This window comes from Carassius auratus, chromosome 46, assembly GCF_003368295.1.
Source record: "Carassius auratus strain Wakin chromosome 46, ASM336829v1, whole genome shotgun sequence".
NCBI classification, from domain to species: Eukaryota; Metazoa; Chordata; class Actinopteri; order Cypriniformes; family Cyprinidae; genus Carassius; species Carassius auratus.
Window position 1 is genome coordinate 16262382 of NC_039288.1, and position 26099 is coordinate 16288480.

The 26099-nt window shown below is 37.3% G+C and overlaps 2 protein-coding genes across 2 annotated transcripts; one reads left to right on the top strand and one right to left on the bottom strand.

Moving 5' to 3' along the window:
• Positions 1 to 175: 175 nt before the first annotated feature.
• LOC113064383 (protein crumbs homolog 2-like) lies at positions 176 to 17422 on the bottom strand. The gene is made up of 13 exons (XM_026235153.1): positions 17065 to 17422; positions 7621 to 8280; positions 6859 to 7054; positions 6555 to 6694; positions 6301 to 6471; positions 5946 to 6059; positions 4894 to 5871; positions 4031 to 4611; positions 3771 to 3936; positions 2737 to 3607; positions 2308 to 2424; positions 2070 to 2196; positions 176 to 1963 (listed from the first exon to the last, which is right to left on the bottom strand). The coding sequence occupies exons 1-13, from the start codon at positions 17132 to 17134 to the stop codon at positions 1742 to 1744; spliced, it is 4413 nt and encodes a 1470-aa protein (XP_026090938.1). The 5' UTR covers positions 17135 to 17422; the 3' UTR covers positions 176 to 1741.
• A 6119-nt stretch (positions 17423 to 23541) lies between these two features.
• On the top strand, positions 23542 to 25584 carry casp21 (caspase 21, apoptosis-related cysteine peptidase). The gene is made up of 6 exons (XM_026234082.1): positions 23542 to 23632; positions 23729 to 23814; positions 24438 to 24572; positions 24652 to 24830; positions 24921 to 25044; positions 25148 to 25584. The coding sequence occupies exons 1-6, from the start codon at positions 23604 to 23606 to the stop codon at positions 25390 to 25392; spliced, it is 798 nt and encodes a 265-aa protein (XP_026089867.1). The 5' UTR covers positions 23542 to 23603; the 3' UTR covers positions 25393 to 25584.
• The last annotated feature ends 515 nt before the right edge of the window (positions 25585 to 26099 follow it).

The following is a 26099-nucleotide window of genomic DNA, read 5'->3' on the forward strand; positions in this document are numbered from 1 at the left end:
CCCATTTATTCATTTATTTTTAACCATTCTCTTTGCCCAGTATTTTTGCACATTTTGTATTATTATTATTATTTTAGGACTGTTTGTTTCACAGTTAAAAAACACCACTAATCACGAACCTGAAAATTGCATCAATTATTAATTTTCCTCATTATTTTAACTGTAACTCCATTTAAACATTCAAACACAACCATTTTATTAAACAATTTTTGAAAATTTACATATTCAAAAATATATTCCTAAAATGATGTTGCAGTTCACACTGTACTGTTTAGATGTAGGGAATCCTATGCATGCATTTGAAGAAAATCTGACTGACAAAAAAAAAAAAAGAGAGAGAGAGAAAGAAAACAAATTATAGCCACAATTTACAAAATATACACAACCTGTAAAATTAAACCAACTTGCAATCGGTCAGTTTTAACAATATTTAGATATCAGAATGGATTTTGTCCGCACGTTTATCTCTTATCTTTCTTATTTCATCTTCATACCAAGCAGAACTTTATTTCACTGCTCAATGCGATCATATTTGCATGTGTATGGAGAGGTGTGTACAAATGGCGGTGGTGGCGATGTTTAGTATCTGATTTATATGTACATTCCTAAAAAATGTTAAGTGCGGTGATTGTCAAACAGTAACATGTTCACAGTTATTTCCAATAACGGTCTCAAACAGAATAACAAATTATTGCATTCACATTTTTTTGGAATTACCGTAATTCCTTGATGTCAATTTTGCTCAGATTCTGTTAAAAGCTATTTGTCTTTTGACTTCATCCATAACAGCTAAATAGCTGTGCAGCTTTGCTCTCTATGATAGCAAAAAATGTAATCACTATATTTAATCACTTCTCCTTGCTGTCTCATATATGGAATATTAGAAGTGCAGATTAGTGTCTAAAATAAAAAGGGCATTATAGACAAAGATGAGCTGAAATTGCTACCTAACTAGCATTACTTGGAGTCTTTTTTTGTTTTGTTTTCTATCATAACTTGTAATTGTGCACTGATGTGAATAGCTTTTAGTATTCGGAAATGCATAATTAGGGTAATTCTGACACAATGTGAACAACAATAATTCATGCAAAACAGCAATGTATTGCTTTAAAAGGGTAACTAGTTTTGGTTGGTTCCCACCCTAGTACTGTAAATGCTAATATATGGCCAATTGTTCACATTGGCATGAATATGAAGCCACATTCTTCAGTATTGATGATCATATGCAGTGTAGCCCACAGCAGGAATAGTAGCTAGTTAACAGTCTTGCTAAAGACATTATACAGTGCCTTGTACATTCAAATGCTGTGAATTATTAATTTTTTAACTTGTACATAAGCACAATTTTTAGTGCTTATCTTTTGAGAGGGATTCGTTTAAGATTTAAAATGCTCTGGGGAGAATGTAAACTCTTTTATTTCCGTCTCTTTGCAGTCAAAGCCGTTCAGGCATACGGTTCCATGAGGTAAAGAATCACCAAGTTCAAGTTCAACTAGACTTGAGAAAGTTGCTGGTTAAATTTTTAGGTCTTCACTAAAGGTCAACTATTTTTAATGCCTTCATGTTTCCCGTTTTTCCTCTCTCACTTGTTGTACAGCACATCTTCAGGTTTCTTGTTTGATGTAGCACTTGCTTCTCACTGTGGCTCTGTAATGCCACAAGGCCTTGGAATGTTTCAGTGTATTTCCATAGAGTCACACAGACAATATTAGAGCCCCTTTATCTACATCTGTTTGTTTGTTCAAATGAGACGCTCTTCAGGTGGTACTTTCAGCATGCTATCCATCTCCAGGCGTGCACCAGCAATCTCCTGATGGCTTGGGGAATAAGCTCCTTCTGATTGCCGCTTCTTGCGTGCTGTCATCAACATAAAAATGAGTCCAATGGCCACCAAGAGGATACAGCCACATGCAAGTGGAACCGCAATGGCCAACCAAGGTAGATGTTCTTGCTGAGCCTGTTTCTGCAGACAGAGATTCAAATCGGTACTGTTGGCAGGTATAAAAATATAACACTCAACACTATGGAACTAATTTGCATGCTTATTTTTATACTCCGTGTTTTCTTACATTTGTTTCACAGAACTGGCCACTGAATCCTGCTGGACACAAACACTGAAAACGGTTCAGCCGATCCAGACATGATCCGCCATTTAGACATGGGCTAGATGCACACTCATCAACTTCTCTCTCACATCTGTGGAATTAAACATGTACTCACATAAGTACTTAGACTTCGCCGTCTATTTCAATATATTTATATATTCAGTTTATTTCTAATGGACAGTGATGTAAGTGTTAATTCTACCTGTCTCCTGTGAATCCTGGAGGGCAGGTGCAGTTTGCCCCCCATTGAGTGTCATGACAAATACCCCTATTTTCACATTCAACATCTAGTTCACACTTAAGAGGAGGGTAGTTGTACCTGATGAACAAGAACACACACAAACAAATTTATAAACTTCTCAATGAGACTCAACAGTCTCACTAGTTCATTCAAACTCAGGTAACAAGAAATAACTGTAATGTGAAACAAAGTGGGAGATTTAAAAAATTTATTAGTATATTATTTTATATTTTTTACATTAGTGTTCATTAACATTTACAGTTGCAACCAGTTTTGCAGCTGTCTCTCTAAAGGTCACGTTATAACCCATTCTCTGTTGGAAGACATAGTACTGTAATTTACACTGAGTCAAGTCTTTGACGCCTGTGTGTGTGATCTGTAGGAACTCACTGACAACGTGTTCCGCTGTACTTTGGTGGACAGATACAGGTGAAGTCATTAACTCCATCTACACAGGTTCCACCATTCTTACACTTCGATCCTTTGCAGTCGTCTATGTTTTCTGAACATGTAGGTCCAGCATATCCTGGGTGACACAAGCAGTCATACCCATTAAGCTTGTCTTTGCACTTGCCATGAAGACAGGGTCCTGAGACACACTCATCAGTTTCTTTCTCGCAGGTGAGCCCTTCCCAGCCAGGTGGGCAATTGCAGCCAAACTTATTGAAAAGATCCACACACATACCACCACGTCTGCAGGGATGAGAGAGGCACACTGGAGCCCCATTGCAGCCTATGCGCACGCGCTCATCTTGTTGTCGCCAAAACTGTGATATTTGGGGTGATTTGGTATGGTCTACAAATGGAAGGTACATCTCACCCACTCTGACAGCACCTAGACATCCTGTGTACGTCTCTGCTAGTGCTACTTCACTTGACAAGTCTTTAAGAAAACTTAAACTACCAGCAAGTTCTGGGGCACTGCTACCATCCATGACACCATCCACCAAAATGAACCATTGCGATGCGTCACGTTCTGGATTGGCCATGGCAACCATGAGGTGATGCCAGTTTCCATCTGCAATGTGTCTTTGTCCAGAGAATATAACTGGTTCTACTCTGTTCTCGGTATGAAGCTCTACATGAATGGCTGAATCCACTAGACCAATCAGTAGAAGCTCCACCCCTTTCCATGCACGAAGTAGCACAGCATTTTCCTGCCTTGTACGGAGCTCCATGGTCACATTAGTCACTGGGTAAACTAGAGATCCTTTAGCACTGTAGTGTAAGGGTGTGTTGTCAAAGGTCGCATTAGCAATGCCTGATAAGACAAAAAAAAAAAAAACGTTTGATAACAAATTACATTTACTATTTTTTACACACATTTATTTTTATGACTTCATCAATACATAATATTACTAAATTAATTAACAGGATCTTCAAGAAAATGGCAAATATAAACTGAATGTTTAAGATAAGCATACACTCAAAACCATCCAAGAGATCCACGCAGTGTCCACCATGTAAACATGGGTCGCTGACGCACCAAAGCCGAGTTTCACATGTCTTTCCGGTGAAATCCCGAGAACAAGAACAAGTAAAGTCATTCCATGTTACTGTGCACTCTCCACCATTTAAGCAAGGCTCCACCTGCAAATCAACCACCCAAAATCAGATCTTTCCAACTGTAATTATCCATTTAAATCGATAAAGTGGAATAAAAGCTACATATATTTCTACATACCTTGCATGTGTCATCACTCATGCATCCAGGAAGCACGTTCTCTGCATGACTTGAGATATATAGGGTCTCGCTGAGGCTACTGTTCCAGATTTCCACATTCAGATGCTCGTCGTTTAGTCTCAGGTCCTGCAGGCAGCCCTTAAAATGACCTCCCCAGTTAGCTGCACCCTCTTCACCTGGAACCCCACCAACATAGACTAGGTCTCCTTTTAGAAATTCCAAGTCAGACAGAGAGCCAAGCCTGTATCGCAATCCACCATTGCTAAAGAACATCTGACCCTCCTGTACATCAATCTGAAGCATTTGCTTCTTTCCATTACAGACAAACACGGGTGAAGATAAAATGGGTGACCCCACCACAGAGGTAACATGTACTCGTCCCATTTCCAGATACATGGTAAAATAAGGATCATCCTCCTCTGTCCTCTGAAGCCCTGCCCTACGTATCTGAAATAATAATCCACTTGATTTAAGAGATCGTAGGAAGAATGACACACTAAAGTTCCTGCCAAAATCAGACAACAGTTCAAATGCGAGAAAGCTTGTAGAGTCCTCGTGACTGAATGTCCAAAATGAGAAATCTGTGGAAGACAGAAAGAGAGTAAAAATTCTAGCATAACAATGTTTTATTATTTCTAATATAATATAATATTTCCAATATATTCCCCTACATCACAAGTCCGTTCCTGGAGGACCTCTGTTCTCCAGAGCTTTTGTCCTAATCTTGATTAGTTTGTTCAGGTGTGTTTGAACAAGATTAGAGCTAAACTTAGCAGAAAAGTTGACCTCAAGTTTAATTGCCCCATCTCTGTACATTACCACAAGACCATCGTTTGAGTGTATGAGCATATGCGTATGCATACCTTGGCTGCAGTCACGTCCATAGTGAGGTCTATAACAGTCACAGCGGTAGTCTGTCCAGAGGTCAACACAGTGCCCTTGTTGAGAGCAGGGATTTGGGTCCACCTCGCACCATTCAGTCTTTATACAGCCAAACTCTACACTTGCCCCCTTGTCTCCAAGATCATGTGGCAGTACATGATGGCCATCCACCTGTAGGTCCTCCATACAACCCAAAAAGCCATGTCCACTTAAGGTTAGATTCATGTACTCCTCTGGTACTCCACCCACATATAACTTTGTGAGGCTATCGTGGTGCAAGAAAATTGCTTGACCATCTGGTAGCTTGTATTCAACTCTGCATGCTTGATTGCCACAGCCTGGACCAATAATTTGCAGAACGAGTCTGATATCCTGATCCCATCCATCAATGTTCACCACTGCCTCATGCCAATCTCCGTCACTTACAAGCCCTGGCAATTGTGCCTCCAGTGACCCGCCCTCCTTTGATATTACCTTGGCATGCAGCTCACCCGCAACAATCTCCAGGGAGAGAAAGAAATCAGCATTGTCTCGAAAGAACAGCAGCATATTAGGCAGTGTGGTGCGGAAGCGCATGCGTACCCCCAGAGGGTGCTCATGTTCTTCTATGTCTCTCCTTATACGCTTGAGTGGTGGAACTTCAATAAGAAAGAACTTTGGTGAGGAGAAGGAGAATGTGGTTGGTATTGAACATACTTCATCATAGAATCCAGGTGGACAAAGACAAGTATGTTTGTGTGCCTCTCCATCCAGCCATGGCAAGCAGGTGGCGCCATTTTGGCATGCATGTTTAATGCAACCACGGAGTTGCACAGTGCATTGGGGTCCCCCCCATGGAAGGAGACCTTCCTCGGCTTCTGCACAGTGACACTTATATTCAGCCACTCCATCTTCACATACACCTCCATTAAGGCAGGGGGCGCTCTCACATTCGTCTATATTTACCTCACACTCCACACCTGAAAAAAAGAGATAACAAAGTTAACAATACAAACATACGTATGCAAACACTTTCCCATATGCAAACACTAACCTGCAAACCCCTCTGGGCATATACACATATATCCGTTTACAAGATCTTTACAGCTTCCTCCATTGTGACATGGCTCAGATACACACTCGTTTATGTTCACCGAACAGTTCTCTCCTGGGGAGAACAAATAAACAAAACAAATAAACAGCATGACAAAGCTCTTTTTGTATGTAAAAACACTGCATTAATACTTGAGCAACCTTGACCATCCATTCAGTCATGCAATGGGTGACAAAATAGTTTGACTCAGCTCTGGAACAAGTTTTTAAAATGAAAGCTGTTGTATTGCTGCCTTGTCTTTATTGATTTATTGTACTGTTTTACATTTACATCGGTGTTTTTATGTTGCCAGTACCTGTGTATCCTGGTTGGCACTCACAGATGTAACCTGCGGCTGTGGCATAGGTGAACTCCAAGTCTGCGTCCCAGTGTTCTGGTTTTGACTTCTCAAAACATTCACCATCATTCTCACAAGGAGTATCAGCACATTCATCTATATCCACCTCACAGTTATCTCCTTCAAAACCTATTCACACATCAACATCATTTAAGATTGTTACAAAATTAGATTAAAGACTTGAGTGTCATTTTTGCATAAAGGAGAGCTACCTGGAAAACAGGTACAGTTGTAGTGGTTAATGCCCTCTAGACAAGTTGCTCCATGTTGGCAAGGATGTGATGCACACTCCAGAATATCCTCCTCACAGTGGTCTCCCATAAACCCAGTGCCTTCACATTCACACTCATAACTGCATACAAATGCACCCCATATCAGACAGTCAGTACACACACAGTCTTATACATTTAACTATCAACATAAAATGTTTTTCTGGTCAATAACCAACCACTTATACAGGAAGAGACTGACTAATATGTAACTTCATTCATTCCCATAATTCCTGATTTCCTTTACCTATCAATGAGGTCAAGGCAGATTCCTCCATTCCGACATGGATCACTCTCACATTCATTGATGTTAATTTCACAGTCTGATCCTTCAAATCCCTGCACACAGTCACAGGTGTATAGCCCTACTAGGTCATGACAGGTGGCTTCATTTTGGCATGGATTTGACTCGCATTCATCGATCTCCATCTCACAGTTTACGCCTACAGAGATTTAGAAAACAATACATGATTATCAATGATATGCCATTTGTTGTCAGTGTGAATGTCCATGTAAACCAGGAATGCCCAATCCTGCTTTTGAGGGTCCATAAATCTGTAGAGTTTGCTTCCAACCTTAATTAAACACTCAAACCAGCTAATCAATGGGTTTAGGGGTTGCACTTTATTTTACAGTACGTGTACTAACATGTACTTATAGTGTACTTACAGTGTATTTATATAAGAAAGTTCTGGTAAAACAAGGTAACTACATGGGGTAGGGTTAGGTTTAGGGTAGGTTCAGAATTAGTACCTAGTTATTACAGTTATTGTAATTACTATAATAAGTACATAGTATGTACATGAGGAACAGGACTGTAAAATAAAGTGCTACCGGTTTAGGATTACTAGAAACTTCCAGGTAGGTATGTTGGAGGTATACTTTGCAGAACCTTGGCCTATCAAGAGCATGATTGAGCATACCTGCTTTAGACTGTTAATAATATCATTACAAGATGGTAAAACTAAAGGTTTCAAACTAGATAATGTGAAGTTCCCACACAGATTACCTGTATACCCCAGCAGACATTCACACAGGTACTGGTCTTTTCCATTAATACAAGTTCCATTGTTCCAACAAGGTCGTGATGCACACTCGTTTATGTCAATCTCACAGTTGTGTCCTTGGTATCCAGGCACACAGAAGCAGTGATACTTGTTGATCCCATCCACGCAGATTGCACCGTTCTGACAAGGATGTGAATCACACTCATCCACGTTCTCTTCACAGGTCTCACCACGAAAACCTTCTGAACAGGTGCATTCAAATCCATCCACTATCCGTCTACAGGTGCCATTGTTGAGGCAGGGTTCATCAACACAGTCTATGATGCGTCGACTGCAGTCCTCTCCTCCGAAACCAGGTGGACACAGGCATTTGTAGCCATTCAGCTCATCTACACACTCAGAGAGGGCCCCAACACACGGCCCACTTTCACACTCGTTGATGTCCTCTGGGCAGGTGTAGTGCTCCGTGCCTGGTTCAGTCACACACCCTTCACATTCAGCAAACACACAAGCGTTGTACAGCTCATCGCAGTCCTTCCCCATGTACCGCACTCCTTCCCGTGAACACAAACACACATAGTCATCCATTGTATCCACACACGTCGCCCCATTTTGGCAGGGTGAAGATGCACACATGTCATATGACCCCGAACAGAATATACCTGGAAAAAGAGAAACAGGATTTAAATGTTGTACCTCTTAGGCCCAACTCCTAGTTCTAGTTCATAGCCCTTCACCTACACCTACGTCTACCCTTCCCCATTGCCCTTGAAACAGTGTCAAAAATTCCCCTATTCCCCTATAATGTTCTATATTAATGCGCTGCTTTCATTGACACACTCACACACACACACACATACTGATCATGCAGTGCATACATAAACATCTAGGAGGAAAGAAACTTGTCACAGCTGCTCCATGACTGTAATTAATAAAATAGCTTCAATACTGAATTGCTACATTATATTTTATAGCAACGAGAGGATAAAATAGCTGTTTTTGAAGTAAACACACTCGTTGTAGAGAGAGAGAAAGAGAGAGACACGTATGGAATTTTCACAAACAACTCTCTCAAAATGGCCATATTTGACTAAAAAAGTTTTGAGATTTCTTATTATACTTGTCCCCCTCAATGTCTATGGTGGTTAGGGTTAATAATGGTTTAACATTAATGATTTAATTTTACCAAAGTTTAGCAATTTTTTTTTTTGTAAACATTTCTTTGTAGATCATGACCGTAAATATAAGCTCAAGATTGAATGTAATTTAAAATCCTTTTTTGTGCCAAAAATACTGCCTGAGCGAACCATTTACAACCCGGCAACAACATCATAGCTCTCTAACATGTGAGTGGTGAGTTCTGCATATATTACTATGATAGTAAAACAGAAAACAAACAGAGACACCCGAGACAAAGGTAAAACTGATAGGAGTTAATAACAGGCTGTTGATCCCAAACCTTAATCCTGGGTAAGACTGACTGAGCCCGAGGAATAAAGAGAGAGAATCTCTTCAAAGTCAGCATTACACATACCAAGCCCATCTGTGAGGTTGATCATCATTTGTGAGGTCCAGCATTTTTTTTTTTTTACCTTTTCAGTCACAACAAGTCTTTAAAAATGTAGTTTAGACCTAAAACGAAGAGATTGAATTTGTGAGATCCCCTGTAAATTGTGACCTTGTCTGTTTTTGAGTATTTCAAAATGCATCTTTTGTTTGTGCATATGAGTTTGCATTTTTAGAGCAGAGAGTGGTACAGAGCATTCACGGGGTTTTTCTCGTACAAATCAGCCAATCGCACGAGAGCTCTTTGAGTCATTCCAAATTCCTGTTATCTGCATGACCTCGACCCTCAACCCCCACCTCATGCCCAACTTGGATCCATTAATGTGGCCCTCCCCTTCCCTAAACCTTGTGGGGCCCCTTGTGCCCCTAAACTCCACTCCCCCTCCTTCTCTCAACCACTTTGCTGCCCTGGCCCCCTCAATGTCGCTTTAATCAGACCTTCATCCCAAATATTCATTCAGGCGGAAGATATTAATGAATGGGCAAAAGGAATGAGGTGCTGTGTGCATCTGTCTGTGTGTGCATGCTGAGTGTTGAGTGTGTATCAGGCTAAGACAGTGCAGCAGGAATGGAACGGCATCGAAGATAAGAAATGTAGTTCAGGAATGTTTGTGTGTTTCAGCTTTCAATTTTGTGAGAACCAAATGTTCCCTTAAGGATAAAACTTGATTCTTATTTTATTTTTATTTTTTAAAACCATCTGTTATATGAAGGTCACATTAAACCTGGAAACCATTTACCAGACCATCATAATCTATTTTGTTAATTTTCAAATGCCTTTTATCGTCTCAGTCTCAGAATTTACCAAAAGCCATCATAAAAAAAATATTATTACATTTCTAATTCTAACTACGTAGTTGCATATGCGTAATAGGTAGTTGCTATAATGTGTTTTTGGTGGTTGCTTAAAAACAATACTTATAAAAAAACCTTGCATTATTGCATTGCCCTGGTATTTTATTTCCTAATTTTTTTATATTTGTTGTTGTTAAACGAGTTGAAAATACACATCTCTCTCTCTCTCTCTCTCTCTCTTTCTTTGTATATCAACATGCACCAGTATTAGTGTAAATTGACTATTTTGCATTTATTTTTCATCCTAAAGTTCCCAAATCATTGTTTTTTCCAGGTTTAAATAAGATTTTGAATACCGGATTTTCAGTGTCAGACTTTTGGATCCGATGTGTTTGCCCAGACACTTTAATCAGCATGGAAGTGTTACTTTTAGAACAGAAACGTCTTATCAGTCTCAGAACACAGACTGTTCTTACACAACACAACTGAGAGCTTACACGCTGATCTTAGTGTGAAAGCACTCACATTGATCTTAGAAAGGACACGTGACTTACACCGTGATCTTAAAGCAAACAAAACAAGCACGCAGGGAAGAGGAAGTTATGAGTAATTGCTTCTTCCATTCCATAAGCACATTATTTTCTCTTATTCATGCAAGAAAACTTATTTGAAGTATTTAAACAATAAGCTTTACCAAAACCTCAAAATGAATTGTAAAAATACTTTGATTTTAGTATGTGTCTGCAAACAGTGTAGGATTCAGATAGTCCTACACCCGCTCAAGCATTCATTCAGTCCAGGAAAATGAGCTCCATGCAGACTGACCCAGCAAGTGTCCACTGACTGGGTCTCAGTGTCCATAGTTACTTCTATGCTAATCTTGCCCTGAGACGAAGAGACCTCTGTGACCCCAGATCCACCTCCTTATTTTCCTCATTTCCATTTATTTCATGAGATCTTTACCCTAGGTTATACCATTGTCTTTCTCGCGGTCTTGGATCTCTTCAACGCTCATGTCATTTCCTGTCAGCGTAGTCTGATAAGTAAAGAAGATTTCCCAGCTCACGCTGTCATAGACGTGAACCGTCACTGAGCCAGATGACATAATGATGTCAGCCACAAGCGTCCAGTCCATTGATGGCACACATACATGAATAGACGACTCTAGTTTTCTTCTTTTTTTTTTTTTTTACTTTGTCTCCCTCAAACTCTCTCCTTCCTGTTACTGAAGGACATTGATTATCTGCTTTCTGCTCTGTCCTCTATATTGTGCAGCCTGTTTACCGAAAATTAAAGTGGATTACGCTGTCGGTACCTCATTTAGCTTATGTTCTCTCACACAAACACGTGTGCCTGAACACTCTCACCGACTTAACCTTTCATTCAGAGTATTTCTGCACACTTTGGATACCATCAACATTCATTTCAAACTGAATGTTTTACTCTTTCTGTCTTGTGCAGCTAGTGAAAAGACTATTTAAAGTCCATTAGATGTTTGTACCATCAGTGTCTGTAATGTACTGAGATGACCGTAATCCTCTCAGAGTGGTGTGTGTACAACAGGACAGCTTTAGGTTAGTCTACACTACTAAGCCAGCTTTTGTTACCTTAGGATATAGTTCTCTGCCACTTTGTTTTAAAGAGATTACAGAGAGTGACTATTTTTCATGAGTTAGATACAGAAACTGCAAGGCTTGTTATATAAAAAATATAACAATTAAAAAACAATAGATTAACCATTATATATATTTTTTGTCATTACTTTCATTCAGCATGGATGCATTCAAGTGATCAAAAGTGGAACTGAAGACTGGATTAATGATACTGAAAATCTGGGTTTTCAATCAAATTAATAAATTGCATATCAAAATATATTAAAATACAAGTCAGTTATTTTAAAATATGATGCGTTTAGGCTCCAGGTGGAGACAGGCTGTAGTGGATCTGATAAGCCAGACTTTAACATTGAGGTTTCACAGAGATCTGAGAGGCTCTGGCATCCCACGGCTGACAGAGACATTCTCCTGACATCTCTCTAGAGCACTATGCCTTACTCCTTGTGTGTCAGTGTTTAAGGTTATCTTTGCGAGACCTCTGGAAGAATGTTAGCCATGCAGGTTCTGTTCTAAGAGCTACAGCACTGATACTGGCTGTCAATCAAGTCAAACCCCTCCCCTTTTGTTTACATCACTGTCAATCATCCCTGTTAGTGTCTTACTTCCTGCTGTGAGGGGGTGTGACATTTTAGTTTTACAATTTAAAGGGGCTATAGATTGTTTTAGTGGGGTCAGGTGGGGAAACGCATCTTTATGTGTGTGTATTCAAAGAAAAATAGAAATAAATGCAACAACAACACACCAGAGTTATTTAAGTATGAGTTGAAAAACTGTTATAGTATTAATATTTTGTTTTATTTAATTATGCGTTTGTGTGTGATTTCATTTTATTTCAGTTTGTGTTCTTTATTTGGATGCCTAATTCCACTATAAAAAATAAATAAAAAGCTAGTTATTAGTGTTTATCACACATTTGAGACTTTTCATGTATCTCATATATAATTATTTAATTTATAATTGTGATATATATTTGAGGCAGAAACCAAACACACACTTACACAAACACACACACACACACACACACACAGAGAGAGAGAATTGCTCTAAACTGCAAACTCAGAGAAAAAAAGTTCGGATTTAGTTTTTTCCAGAATTAATTGATAGTTTATATGACTTTTCTGTATTTCTTTCTTTTTTTAAATTGTAAGATATTAACTTTGAATTGTGAGGAAAATTTTGATAAAAGGTTGCAATTACCTTTTTTCTTTCTTATTCTGTGACATTAATTAGCTTCCGTGATTTTATTTATATTTTTTATGGTCGTGGTTTTAGTTCCATACATTCAAAAATAACAACCCTGTGACACACAGTATAGATTTGGGAGTTAAGAGTCCTACTGTCTCTATGACTGTGAAATTTGTCACCGGTTTAATAGTCCATTCAGATCTGTATAAGATAATAACCACTAAATATGCATCTGTCCAGAGATATGGGTGGGAACGGATGGGTAACAGAGAGAACGAGAGTGAGACAGCAGCTGGGACGTGTGTGTGATGTGTGACAGGACTCTATGATAACCTGTGATCTGTTTATTTTCACAGATGCAGGAGAGTTTTTTTTTTCATATGCATGTTTAATTCTTCCTCGTTCTATGTGAACCTAAAAATTCTGAGATTCTGAGAAAGTTCTTAAATCAAGAATTGAACTTTTCAGACAAATATAAGTGATGTTTTGATTTATGGTGAATATAAGAGAATTAATAGCTTACAATCAACTCTCAGAATTAATTAATTCACACTTAGCAAATCTTTGTCTCTAGGCTCTAAGACACAAAGTTTTAACCATTAAGACTTTATAGGTTATGCTTTTAAGTGTTATGCCACATGAGCATCAACAGGAGGATTTTGCAGGAACTGAAGTCTAAATGGTATTTTCTTACACAGGTGGATGATGGTTGTGTAACATGATGTAATTCCTGCTAACGGGATTTTCTCCATGTATGGCATTGTTGTGACAGTGTTAAAAGATTGGATCTATCATGACATTGGCTAGGTTGGTAAATGATTCTGCACATTTTTTTATTTATTTTTTACATTTTGTTATTATTTTCTGTGATAATTATGTCACAAATGTTGTTCACAGAATTTACTTTTAGATTATTCTCATCCACTTATTACTTATAATAATATATAACTCTATTACCAAAATATTAATTTACTTCTCTAAATAAATCTGATCCTTTTGAGCATTTATTCACACAAAACATGTGGTAGTATCTAGCCCACTTCAAGTATTAATAACATATATTATTTTACATAGTATAACTCTATTATTACCCAAAACATTCATTTAACCCTCTAAATATGCTGCTTTATTGAGCAAAATTGACCAGCTTGTTTTTACTACAAAACAAAAAAAAGCTTGTTTTCTTTCACGAAAACAAATTCCTCGTAAGTGTAAACATACCTGGCAATAAAGCTCATTCTGATTCTGATTCTGAAAAACATGGTTATTATACTTAAACCTCCGTAACCACAAATTAACCATTCATACACTAACCATTGTTTAACCACATAATTTATAGTAAAACTATGGTTATACAAATGGTAATCAATATGCTTAAAAAAAACATGGTTACTACACTCTTTCTATAATAAGAGCATGGTAAAAATTTTTGTAAGGGTGGATCCATAAAGACGCTATTTGTACATGTTAGCATCAACACAAACACCTATTATAGGCTCACTTTTATTAGCAGAATCTTGACTGCGAGAGTGCAGCTGACTGTGTTGTGTGAATTTATTCTTCCCTCGCTGTGTTCTTGTTGGGATTAGTGTTGGGGGCAGGGTACATTGTAGACATTTTCATTGAAAAAGTCATGTGAATTCCAGAATCCCCCTTGTTTCCCGAAGTGCCTGACATCACATTTGCATGCATGGATTGACATGAACTTTCAGCTCAGTCAGAAAATCAGACCAGTTTCACCCACTGTTCCTCTCGTTGAATTTCCCCGTTGACTCCCATTAGTCAATGCAAATGCACTACAGATGCATTGTTTGTAACGGCCATACCACACTTGAGACCTGGACAGCGTCATCTGTGAGTGAGTTTTGACTTAGCAGTGATAATGTAAAAGCCAAACTTCCATTACCATTCCAACACTTAGAACCAAAACTAATGTTGAGCAGAGCGATATCGGCATGCTGTTTGTTTCGCAGAACCTGATTTCACCAAGTGAGATTTGAAGAACCAGTTTATAGATTTTGTGAAGTTTATGCTTAAAATCATTGTTTGGTGCTTGTACATCAGTGTCATTAATCTATCATTTCCTCTGATTTTAGGGATTACTCACGGTTAAGGTTAGGTTTAGGTGTACGGATATGTTCAAGAATAAATTTTTGGAGTAAAATGTTGTTCCAGGGTCAACAAAATATGTTGACCCTGGAACACATCTAACTCAGCAAAATCAGGATGTGCGTTTGTTTCACTGGAACACAGAGTTTATTAAATTAGCTCCATTTTAAAAAAGTCTTACATATTCAGTTCTTTAACAAATACTTCAAATGTTTGACACTTTTTCAACATGCGGTTCATTAATCTTTGTTCCAGTAAAAATGATCATTATTGCTCTGGTTAAAGTAAAAAATAAATAAATAAAAATTATAATTACATTTTTTTTTGCACTGTGTACACGCACTATTTACTTTTATTTATATCTTCAAACAAGTACTTTGGACTGAAAACTTTGTTACTATCCATTGAAATATCTCCTACACATGATCATCATAGAGTGAAATACTCAGAGACAGCTTGGCCGTGCAGTCAGATGAAAGAGCGTTAAGCCTACGGCACGCAAAAGCAAACAGAGCTCGTTAGAAGTGCTTAACGCAGATTCCACCCACACACAACGTCCAAATGACTCAGCCCTGGTGTCATGGCAACGGGACACAATGGAACCCACCCCCAAAAGTTTTTCTTTTTCAGACAGTGTCCTGAGAGAGGGGCGGAATCGGACTGGATGGATGGAAGGAGGGAAAATAGATGAGTAACCTCCCCCATACTCCCATCTGTACCACACTCCAGTTATTTCCACCCCCCAGACAGGACGAGGAATGAAAGTTAACACTCCAGTGCACATCTTTGGGAGTGCCAGATAACAGAAAATGACACCCATAAAATAGAAGTAAACAAGGAGATGGAAATGATGCACTCTTAAAAATAAAGAGGGGAGGGAGAGGGTGTGGGTTTCACAGTAATACCAGACACTCTTAAAAATGAAGGTTCCTTATCGGCATCTTTGGTGCCATGAAGAAACTTGCTCATTTATGGAAGCATTCCCTCCAACAAAAGGTTCTTTATAGTGGAAGAGAGTGTTTAGATTATTAAAATATTCTTAATCTTAAGAACGTGGTTCTTTTAAGAACTGTTCGCTGAAAGGATCTTTGAGGAACCAAATATGGTTCTTCTGTGGCATCTCTGCAAAAACGTAGACCTTTAAGACATAGAAAATCTAGTTTGGTTCCTTAAACAACCTTTCAGTGAAAAGTAAAAAAAAAAAAAAAAAAAAAGCTAAACTAACTAAAAACTATGATACCAGAATGTTGTTGGTTGCTAGGGAGTTCTGGGTGGTTGCTAGGTAGCTGCTTACAGGCACAAGTCAAAAGAGCCCATCACTCCTTCTATATTAAATTCTGGTCCCTAGATATGGCATTATAATATTTCTGTTTTAGTGTGGATAAAAGTACATGCATTTGCTTTCATCTACCCCATTATAAACAATAAAATTAGCCAAAGAAGAGGCAATAGAGCCACACAAAACATTCAACCTGTTGCTCTTGACTCTAGCAGAGACACATATGATAGAACTTGGCCTTTCTCAGAATAAAACACGTATATGACCCTGTACCACAAAGCCAGTCAAGTGTCAATTTTTCAAAATTGAGGTTTATACATCAGCTGAAAGCTGAATAAATAAGCTTTCCACTGATTTTGCTGAGATACAAAAATTTGAATATCTGGAATCTGAGGGAGCAAAAAATCTAAATACTGAGAAAATCACTTTTAAAGCTACGCAAATGAATTCTTAGCAATGTATATTATAACTAATCAAAAATTACATTTTAATATATTTACTGTAGGAAATTTACAAAATATCTTCATGAAACATGATTTTAACTTAATATCCTAATGATTTTTGGCATTAAAGCAAGATCGATAATTTTGACCCATACAATGTTTATTTGGCTATTGCTTAAAATAAACCCCCAATGACTTAAGACTGGTTCTGTGGTCTAGGGTCACAAATAAATAACCAAATATTAGCAAGACATTCCATTCTGTCTATTTCTATCTATTCTCAACAACTTTTAATGAGCAATGTCCCAAACAGGGACAGCACGTAAAAAGTACATTCTTTCATTAAACCATGTCTTGTTCAACATATGCATTTATGAAAATGTATGTTTATAAAATATAAAACATCTTGTTTACAGTGATTTCTGTAGGTATCGAGAAAGAGAGAAAACTCACCCCATTTGAACATCATCATGGTCAGTAAAACTGTCCCACAGCATTTCAGATGAACTTTCCTGATCTCCATGGTGACGTGAAACAATCCAAACAAACCAGACTAGAAGTGTTTTAAGCTTAATGTCTCTTTGAGTCCTTCATAGTAGAACAAACTTCAGATTACAGCTTCTTGGGGATCATCAAACGTCTGAGTTCCTGCATGATCCTGAAGTTGAAAGTCTGCTCTGTTGAAATTCTCCTTGGTCTCGTAATTCCTGTAAGCACCAGGTCGAGTAGTTCATGTAAAGTTCGTCTGTCCAGCATCGGAGCGGTCAGGCTGAGAGCACTGGCTCATTGTACAGGCAGTAATGAGACTAACTCCCTCACCCAATCCCGCTGTGGTTTACCACACTAATCACCCTGAGAGGGGAGGGGCCAGAAAACCTGAAGTGGACTTCAGCACCAGGACCCCTATATGTGTGTGTGTGTGAGTGGATGGGTGGTGGTGGTGTTTGGGGGGGGGGGGTAGTTCTGTGAGGGTTATCATATAGAATATATTATTGACTTGATATAAAAGTATAGAAGTCAATGATATATAAGCCAATGTGTTTGTATTTGTGTTTGTGGGCAAATCATGTTTGTGTTTGAGGAAACCCAAAACCAACAAAATACAATCAATTTAAAATGTATTGTTTTGTGTCAAGCTATCATGTGTTTAGCATTTTTTCTGAATTATATTCAAATTTATTGTGCACTGTAAAAAAATACTTTTCGAAGATGTAAATAAAGACTACTGGAGAACATTTTAAAACTAAATCTGATTTCAGTTTTTCTACTTTCACGTTTGTTATTCTGAATTTATTTTGCTGATTCATGTATGATATTTTTATTCCTAAAATTATACAAATAATATATGATTACATTTACATTTTATTTCAAACCTCTAATTTCAGATTGTTTTGTATTTATATATGTTTTAACCTACAAATAAAACATGATTACATTTAAACTCATTTTTAATTATCATAATTAATCATTTACACAAACCACCTTTGCTCTTTTCAAGATCTCTTAGTAACATCTTTCTGGAGGATAATAAGCAGGTGGACATCAGACAGTGCAGGGTCAGGTGAGGTTTTGTGTTATATGTAGTGCATACTACGCCAACTACCATAATGCTATGTTGGTAACTCAGACTGTTTTGTTAGAAAACACGAAGCCCAGCATGATAATTTCTTTCACAAATCAAGACAATCAAAAAACCTTTTCTAAGTGATTCCCTGCTGATTTTTTCCAGCAGTGTATAATGAGCTGGTGAGATCTTCTGTCCTGCTGAGAAATCACACAGTCTATTGGCATTAGTCATTCAAGGCTGCGTTTCTTTATACTTACTAAACCAACAATGATCTGTTTTTATGAACTATCAAACTTGTTGACCCAACACCAACCTCTGATTCATCTGTATACTCTAAAAATATCCCAGAGAATATATTTGGATTGAACTTTTCCTTACTGATTGTTTAAAGAGTTTGACTTAAACCCAATTAATGAAAAACAACACACACACACACACACACACACACACACACACACACACACACACACACACACAAAGCACAAAGATTAGCATGGTAATGTGTGGGTTCATTTTCTGTTGTTACTCGCGCTGTGTTACTGGCAGTCACTGTGATGTAAGATGTTACTGGCGTGTGCTGTGAGAATTTTAAAAATGTTTTGAAACAAACTCACAAAGCTTCTTGTATTACGTATTTGTTTGGAAAAATGCAATGCAGCCATTTGAAATAAAGCACTCTATTAAATATGTAAACAGAAAACATAGTTAATCATTACTGCAATATATATATATAAAAAAACTTTAATATAACGTCAGCTACTTAAATATGAAAAATATGCAATTATTTTTTAGAATCCTTATTTTCATGTAATGTGATGAAAATGATCAAAATCTATGAGTTTGTCTGCACAACTTCCTGTAAGGTTCATCCCACTTTAGAAAATGATTAGAAGAAACACTCCTATTTCATGTATCTCTGACTCATCGCACATTTTGTTTATTAGAGGAAATTTTCACACTGTTTTGTTCTCTTATCCAGGAATAGCATGAGGTGTCCTATCTGTAAATGTCTTTGCACATTTCACCGGATGCTGACTTAGCTCGTGACAGTGTGTCACTCCTGGCCTTGAGATATGGACAGAGATGTTTCACACTCATTCACGTACATCTAGCACATCTTAAAGCTGTCATTTACAAAGCTTTAATGCAGCTTTGCAAGCTTACAACATCATCCCTGTGCTGCAAGATGACTGTCATAAAGCGCCAGTGCCAATGCAAACACATTTAACCTCAGTCTGAACTCTGAATTTTAATGTTCTATACTTATGAATTCTTAAAACTTGTAAAATAGTTAGCATTTTATGCACAGTTTTATAATAATGTAAAAAGCTATTTTTGGTCCGATTTGGAGCTCAACAGCCTGAATTCCCCATTATATATAAGAAAGGAAGAAAGCAGCTCAGAAAGTCAGCTAAACTTTTCCTATTCCAACAAAAAAAGTTTTACAGGTTTGGAGTGACATCAATGTGATGACAGAATGTCATTTTTTGGCATTATTTTTTATAACTAAATACTCTTAAGGTGTGCTTTAGTGAATTGTGTACTATATGCAGCTCTTCTTGTATCCAAACCATTATGTGTTCCCATTGATAACTAGAACGCATTAATCAGAATGTCTTAGAACTGTAGATATATTTGAATATTTAAACCATTTAATAGTTTTTCAACAAAATGTAATTTAACTTCCTCATAGGATGTAATGTGTACTAGTTTTTTAACAAAATGAAATGAAATGCAACATCCTCTTAGTTCCCCAAATAGAATGTGTGAACTGGTGGATAAGTAAGGTTAGCAGTTATACTGGATGTGGGTATGAACTAGATTTAATTGGCTCAGCAAATTGGAACTTTTTGTCAGGCAGGTTTGATAAAACATGATTGTAGTTTGCATTGTCATTCAGTCTGGCTGTGTAATGTTTGCATTGAGGTTTTTGCCAAATTAAGGCTTTACTGTATCAAGACAAAACATAAAGATATGCTTTTTGCAGTTGTCTTTATGTTGAGGCTGTACATAAAAATGATGCAGTAACATTAATAGAAAGGATGCTTTTTATTTGTTTAATTTGGGATATGCATCCCTACATGGAACTTTATTAAGATTAGATGCACTGAATTGACAATACTAAGTCAGACCTACATTCACCAGCAACTAATCAACACCCTCTAAACAACCACGGGGACTTCAGAACAGGCACATATGGCTGGAACAAAAGAGTGCCCCTTTATGCTGTAAGACCCCCCAAGATGTCACCCTAAGTGCACTAATAAACAGTAATCTGCTGTCTGCATTACAACAACACATGCACTCTATGCTTGTAACCGCAAGCAAGGCTTGGTACAGAACAATGACCATGATTAGATTAACAGTCACAAATCGTTTTGATAGCACAAAGACCGTGAGCACTTCACTGCACTGTCACAGTGTAATGACTACGACTCTTCATACAGAATACATATACACACTTACACAGGTGTAGTATGAACGTATTTCATTTTTAACACAGCATAGTAATTATAGATCATTTTTGTTTTTCTGCAACCTTAAAGTTGACTTTGAAAAAACATTATTTCATGAATTAAAACATACAACATGCTGCAATCTATTTTATGTGCTTTAAAGTAATATGTTTCTAGTGGCGTGTTGAGATAAATATAGAATAGATTATAAGTGTATCAATATATATGTGCAGAATTGGTTTTTCATTCTTTCATCAGAATGTTGTGGCCTTTTGGAGTAGTTACTGCAAATTCCCAGCAGAGGGAAGTATACAGCAGTATTATCGCCCACAACCATTCTGTTTTGATGCAATATAGTACAACATTGACTCCATTGCTAAAAAGGCCCAGCAGAGGTTGTACTTCCTTCACCAACTGAGCAAATTCAACCTGCAACAGCTGCTGAAACAGTTCTACTCAGCCATCACAGAGTCTGTCCTGTGTTAATCCATAACTGTCTGGTATGGTTCAGCTACCAAATCAGACATTTAGAGACAACAACGGACAGTCAAGACTGCTGAGAAGATTACTGGTTCCCCGCTGCCCAACCTTCAAGATCTTAACACCTCCAGAATGAGGAAAAGCTCCAAGAAAACACACCCAGCTCACTCTCTCTTTCAACGGATACCCTCAGGATGGCGCTACAAAGCACCGACCTCCAGAACAGCAAGGCACAAGAACAAGTTATAGAACTATACATTGTCCATTATAAGTGACACATTTATACATAGCATATGAAAACCACATTTGTAAACTACATAAATTACACTTGTAAATATCAAACAATTATATTTGGCTTTTATTTATATTTCTACTTCTTTCTTTTTATTTTCTGTTTTTCTTATATCCCTGCTGAATCCCTCCAGCAGCTAAAAGCATCCTAAGATGGTTAGCTGGTCATCCTGTCTGGTCATAGCTGCTCAGTAGGCTGATTTTAGAGGGGTTTCGAGCACTTCTTAGCTGGTCAAGCTGGGAGATCAGCTGGAATAACCAGATAAAACCCGCTTTACCATCCTAGGCTGGGATAGCAGCTAAAACCAGCTACAAGAGCCACAACGTGACTGACGTTATTTATGTCACTGATGTCAATCCAAAAAGTATTCTCAATATTTTGTAAGTCTTTTGAGGCTATAAGACTGCAACTATGTGAGGACAAAACAGAACTGAATTTAACTGATTAGTCACAAAAATTCTGATCTCTGTTCTGTATTTGCGACACGATTGCATGGTTACTTCACAGCGCCATATAAGGAGAAAAAAGGAGGAGGATAAAACTCGCCTGTTTGTCAAGAGAAATTATAATTTGCAGAAAGTGTAACAACATATCTTAGTTTTCATTCACGTGACTGGCTCGAAGATCAATGGAACTGCAGCACAAGCCTGTCAGTTCAATCTGTTCCAATCCAAAAATATTTAGATGACCTCTCAAAAGAATAAAACAAAGATATGTGAACAAAATTCAAGTTCTGGCCGTTAGCAATCCATATAAAACATCCACCGCAATATTATAGTCACTAAAAACAGTGGGACGTTTAATGTGAAAACACTTAAAGTGCCTTTAAAACAGTTATATTAAAGATTACATCCAGTACTCACCTTATTGATGAAGATGCATGCTTTATACAGGCAAGCAAATAAGCCTGGGATATGAACGCAATGTTTTAATCAATTAATTATCTTCGTTATGGTTTTCTTTGGGAAAACATTTAATATTAAACTTTGCCCATAACATTTATTTTCTGGGTTCACCTGCTTGCCTATACAAAGTATGCATCATCAATAAGTTGAATACTGAATTTGGCTTTTAAATATCAGTCTTACTACTGTACATTACTAATTTAAAACTTAAAAAAAGCCTTATGTTGCCTTCCATGTTGGCGTTTCTGTATGGGTGTGACGTCACGTGAAAACTATGAATTGAAGATTTTCTTCCAACATAAATGATACACATCTTGTGAAAAAAAAAAAAACATGTAGACCTAGGGGTTTGGGGTGGGGGGTGCCACAGGAGTTTTTTTGTTTTCTCTAAAGTGCGCCCTCTTGTGACCATCATGCATCCTACACCCATATATAAAGCAAAATAATTTCTAACAGTTAACATCATTTTAGTACTGATCTGTAGTCAAACTTATTTAAATAATGTTAGAATAAAAAGAAATCGACAGCAATGTAAAATCATAAGATTTAACAATATGTCATGTTTATTAAATACAGTAAATAAATTTAAGCTTCTGTATTGTTGTTTTAATATCAGTTACACTACCACTTGCTTTCAATTCACCAAAAAATGTCTTAATGGCTTTTGAAAAAGACCATGACTAGGACTATAATCTAGCATTCAAAAAAAATTAATAATCAAGTTTAAGTATGTAATTTTCCACTGCATGTATGCACAGAATTGAAATGAAAGCTATGGGTATGCTAATTATAATAACTATCTAGTTAGCTGGCTAACATGTATAAATAAAATACAAAATGTAGCCTTTATTTTGTTGCCTTTGTTGTCTGTTAGACTACTTTAGGCATTTCATAGTGCTCATATTTCCCTTCATGTAATAAGTACTTTTCACTGTTCATAGTTGTGGGAATAGTCATGCCTGGTCTCTTCAATAGGCTTTTAACGCTTCAATATCTCCATTTATTTATTATCACAGTTTATTTACTAATTATTTATGTTAATACTTATCAGTATTTATGGTATGTTATATTATAGTAAAGGTTTGAAAAAGTTTTTTTTTTTTTTTTTTGTGGGGGAATCTAAAATCTTGCCTGCCCTGTCCTGCCCTGCTCCACCTGCACGGTGCACCACAGTTACGCCTCCAGCGGACTTTGAAATCATTCCCAGTAAAGTGAAAGCAAAAGGGAAAGAGGGACATTTAGAATGAGAGAAGTAAGACTGTAAGCTTGACTTTCTTGAATCAAGTCTCAGAATGAGTTCGCAAGGTTCCGAAGGTCACAGGTAAGACTCCAGTTGAAACACTTTTGAAGTCAAGCACGTTTAAATTAATTTCTAAACTTTTGTTTATGTGTCTTAACTTTCATGTTCTGTTCACAGTCCTGTGGAGATGGCCTGTTCATTTGAACCTTATAAGAAGCATAAAAACGTAGGCAAATGTCTAATCATCAGTAATGAGGACTTCCGTGAGTATCAGCCTCTCTGAACTATATGAAGTTTAATCTCCGAGCTGCTTACAGTATTAGGAACTGTTCTTTAAATCTTATCTGTCCTTTTGAATGGCTAAATTGAATTTATTGCTACTGTAACTTTTAAATGTTAACTATTTAACACACTTTGCATCAAACCTGGATTCTTGCTGACTCCAGCTCTTCTGATTTAAGTTTTTATACCACATCTGCTTACAGTCTTGAGTTCTTATTCATGTGATTTTTTAGCATATTAGTCCTTTTTGTGGCATTTCTCCAAGTATCTGTTCCTGAAAAATAATCTTCTAGCATTTTGATGAGATATTTCTCAGGGTTTATTTTGCGATAATGAATGTCTGACTCTGCATTAATACCCACTTTTACATGGTCATGTATGAAGTTAAGCAGTGATGAGTTTAAATAGTTGAAATGAATCAGTCACACACTGATGCTGTCAGTTGATTAATATTTAACTCATTCGTAAAATGTTCTTTTCAGTAATTTTCAACTTCCTCAATAATTCTAATAACGGAACTGTTAATAGAATTGGAAACAAAACTACTATAAACTACATGAAATTCCTTACATTTCCATTCCATAGTTTTGTCTTTTTGTTCCAGGCTCACCACAATTTTGTAGAAAAGGCTGTTCAGTAGACGAAAACCTACTGTCGAACACGTTCAAGTCCCTGGGTTTTCATGTTCAGGTGGAGAAGAACTTGTCAGCTAATGAAATGATCGGTGCATTAAGGAAAGGTACAGCTTGCTATCATTTTCACTATTCTGGATTTGTCATTGTGCGTGGATGAATTTTTATACATGGTGTGTGGCACAGTTTCTAAGGAGAACCACACAGAGAATTCCTGCTTTGTATGTGTACTGATGAGTCACGGATTGGAAGGAACAATTCTGGGATCGGATGAGCGCTGGATCCCTATCAAATCTCTGACCTCTTTAATGACCTCTGACTTCTGCCCTACTCTGCGGGACAAACCAAAACTCTTCTTCCTACAGGTAGCTGTCATCTGCAAAAAGCATGGCTCATGTCATAACATTGACAACTATATTGTTAATTATGTGTGGTTTGTTTGATTCCCTATCCAGGCCTGCAGGGGGCAGGAATATGACCCTGGTGTTGAGGCGGACAGTGTAGAAGCACCAGAGGAATGTTTTGGAATATCTGACGCACCCGAAGCAGATTTTCTCTGCTGTTATTCCACAGTGGAAGGTTTGCATTGCACTGACATAGTTGCAGCACACTTGGATTTATCACATTTTCATACTCTCTCCACGTGCACATGTGCATTTAAAAAATATTGTTTTCTTAACAGGGTACTTCGCTTGGAGAAATCCAGACACAGGCTCTGTATTTATCCGTGAACTTTGCAAGATGTTGAAGGACTGTCATCTAGAGATTATTCAGATTCTGACAAGAGTAAATCATTGCGTGGCCAATCAGTTCCAGTCTAACACCAATGACCCGGATACACATAGAAAGAGACAAATGCCGTGCTTTGCCTCCAGACTGACCAAGGAGTTTTACTTTCATGTGCCAGAGAAGAAAAAGAAATTTTAATTTTTAAATGATTGACAGCAATCAGTGATATTGTTTGCGAGTCAGCATTGTATTAATATGTTAGCCCTTATATGCAAATACTTTTCATTCGGTGTTCTGTAAGAATACATTGGTTAATTAATTGATATGCAATGGAAGATCAATATCTAAACTGTCTAAGTGCATGCAATTAATTAAATACTTCAGGTACTTCATCTTTGTGTTTGTTTTCTCTTTTTTCTAAATACAATTTTCAAACTAAAAGATAAGATTATTTTAAAATAACCAAGTCTTGCATCTCATGTATGTATATCAGTCAGTGAGATGTTAGATTTATGTTTATTCCACTCTATGTTTCGATTGTTCATATATATATATATATATATATATATATATATATTTATATATAAAATTATATAAAGATTCAACAAAATCTATACATAAAAGGCAGATCTTTTGAACATTATGAAGTCATGGTAAAAGTTTCTCCTAGCTTGAATCAAAATTGAGCCCTGACACATAAACGTGTCCATACTAAAGAAACACCCATATATCTTTTAGTTGGAATGGTGAAAACAGCTAACGACCAGGGGTCAAGTAAAATTATTTACACTTGATGAAAGGTAGTTTTCCTCCTTTCTCTCTCTCTTTCTCTTTCCTGGTCCTGACTGCTGCAGAGCTCTTAGAACAGTCATATGATAAAACAACTAGATGCAGAAGAAGAGGAT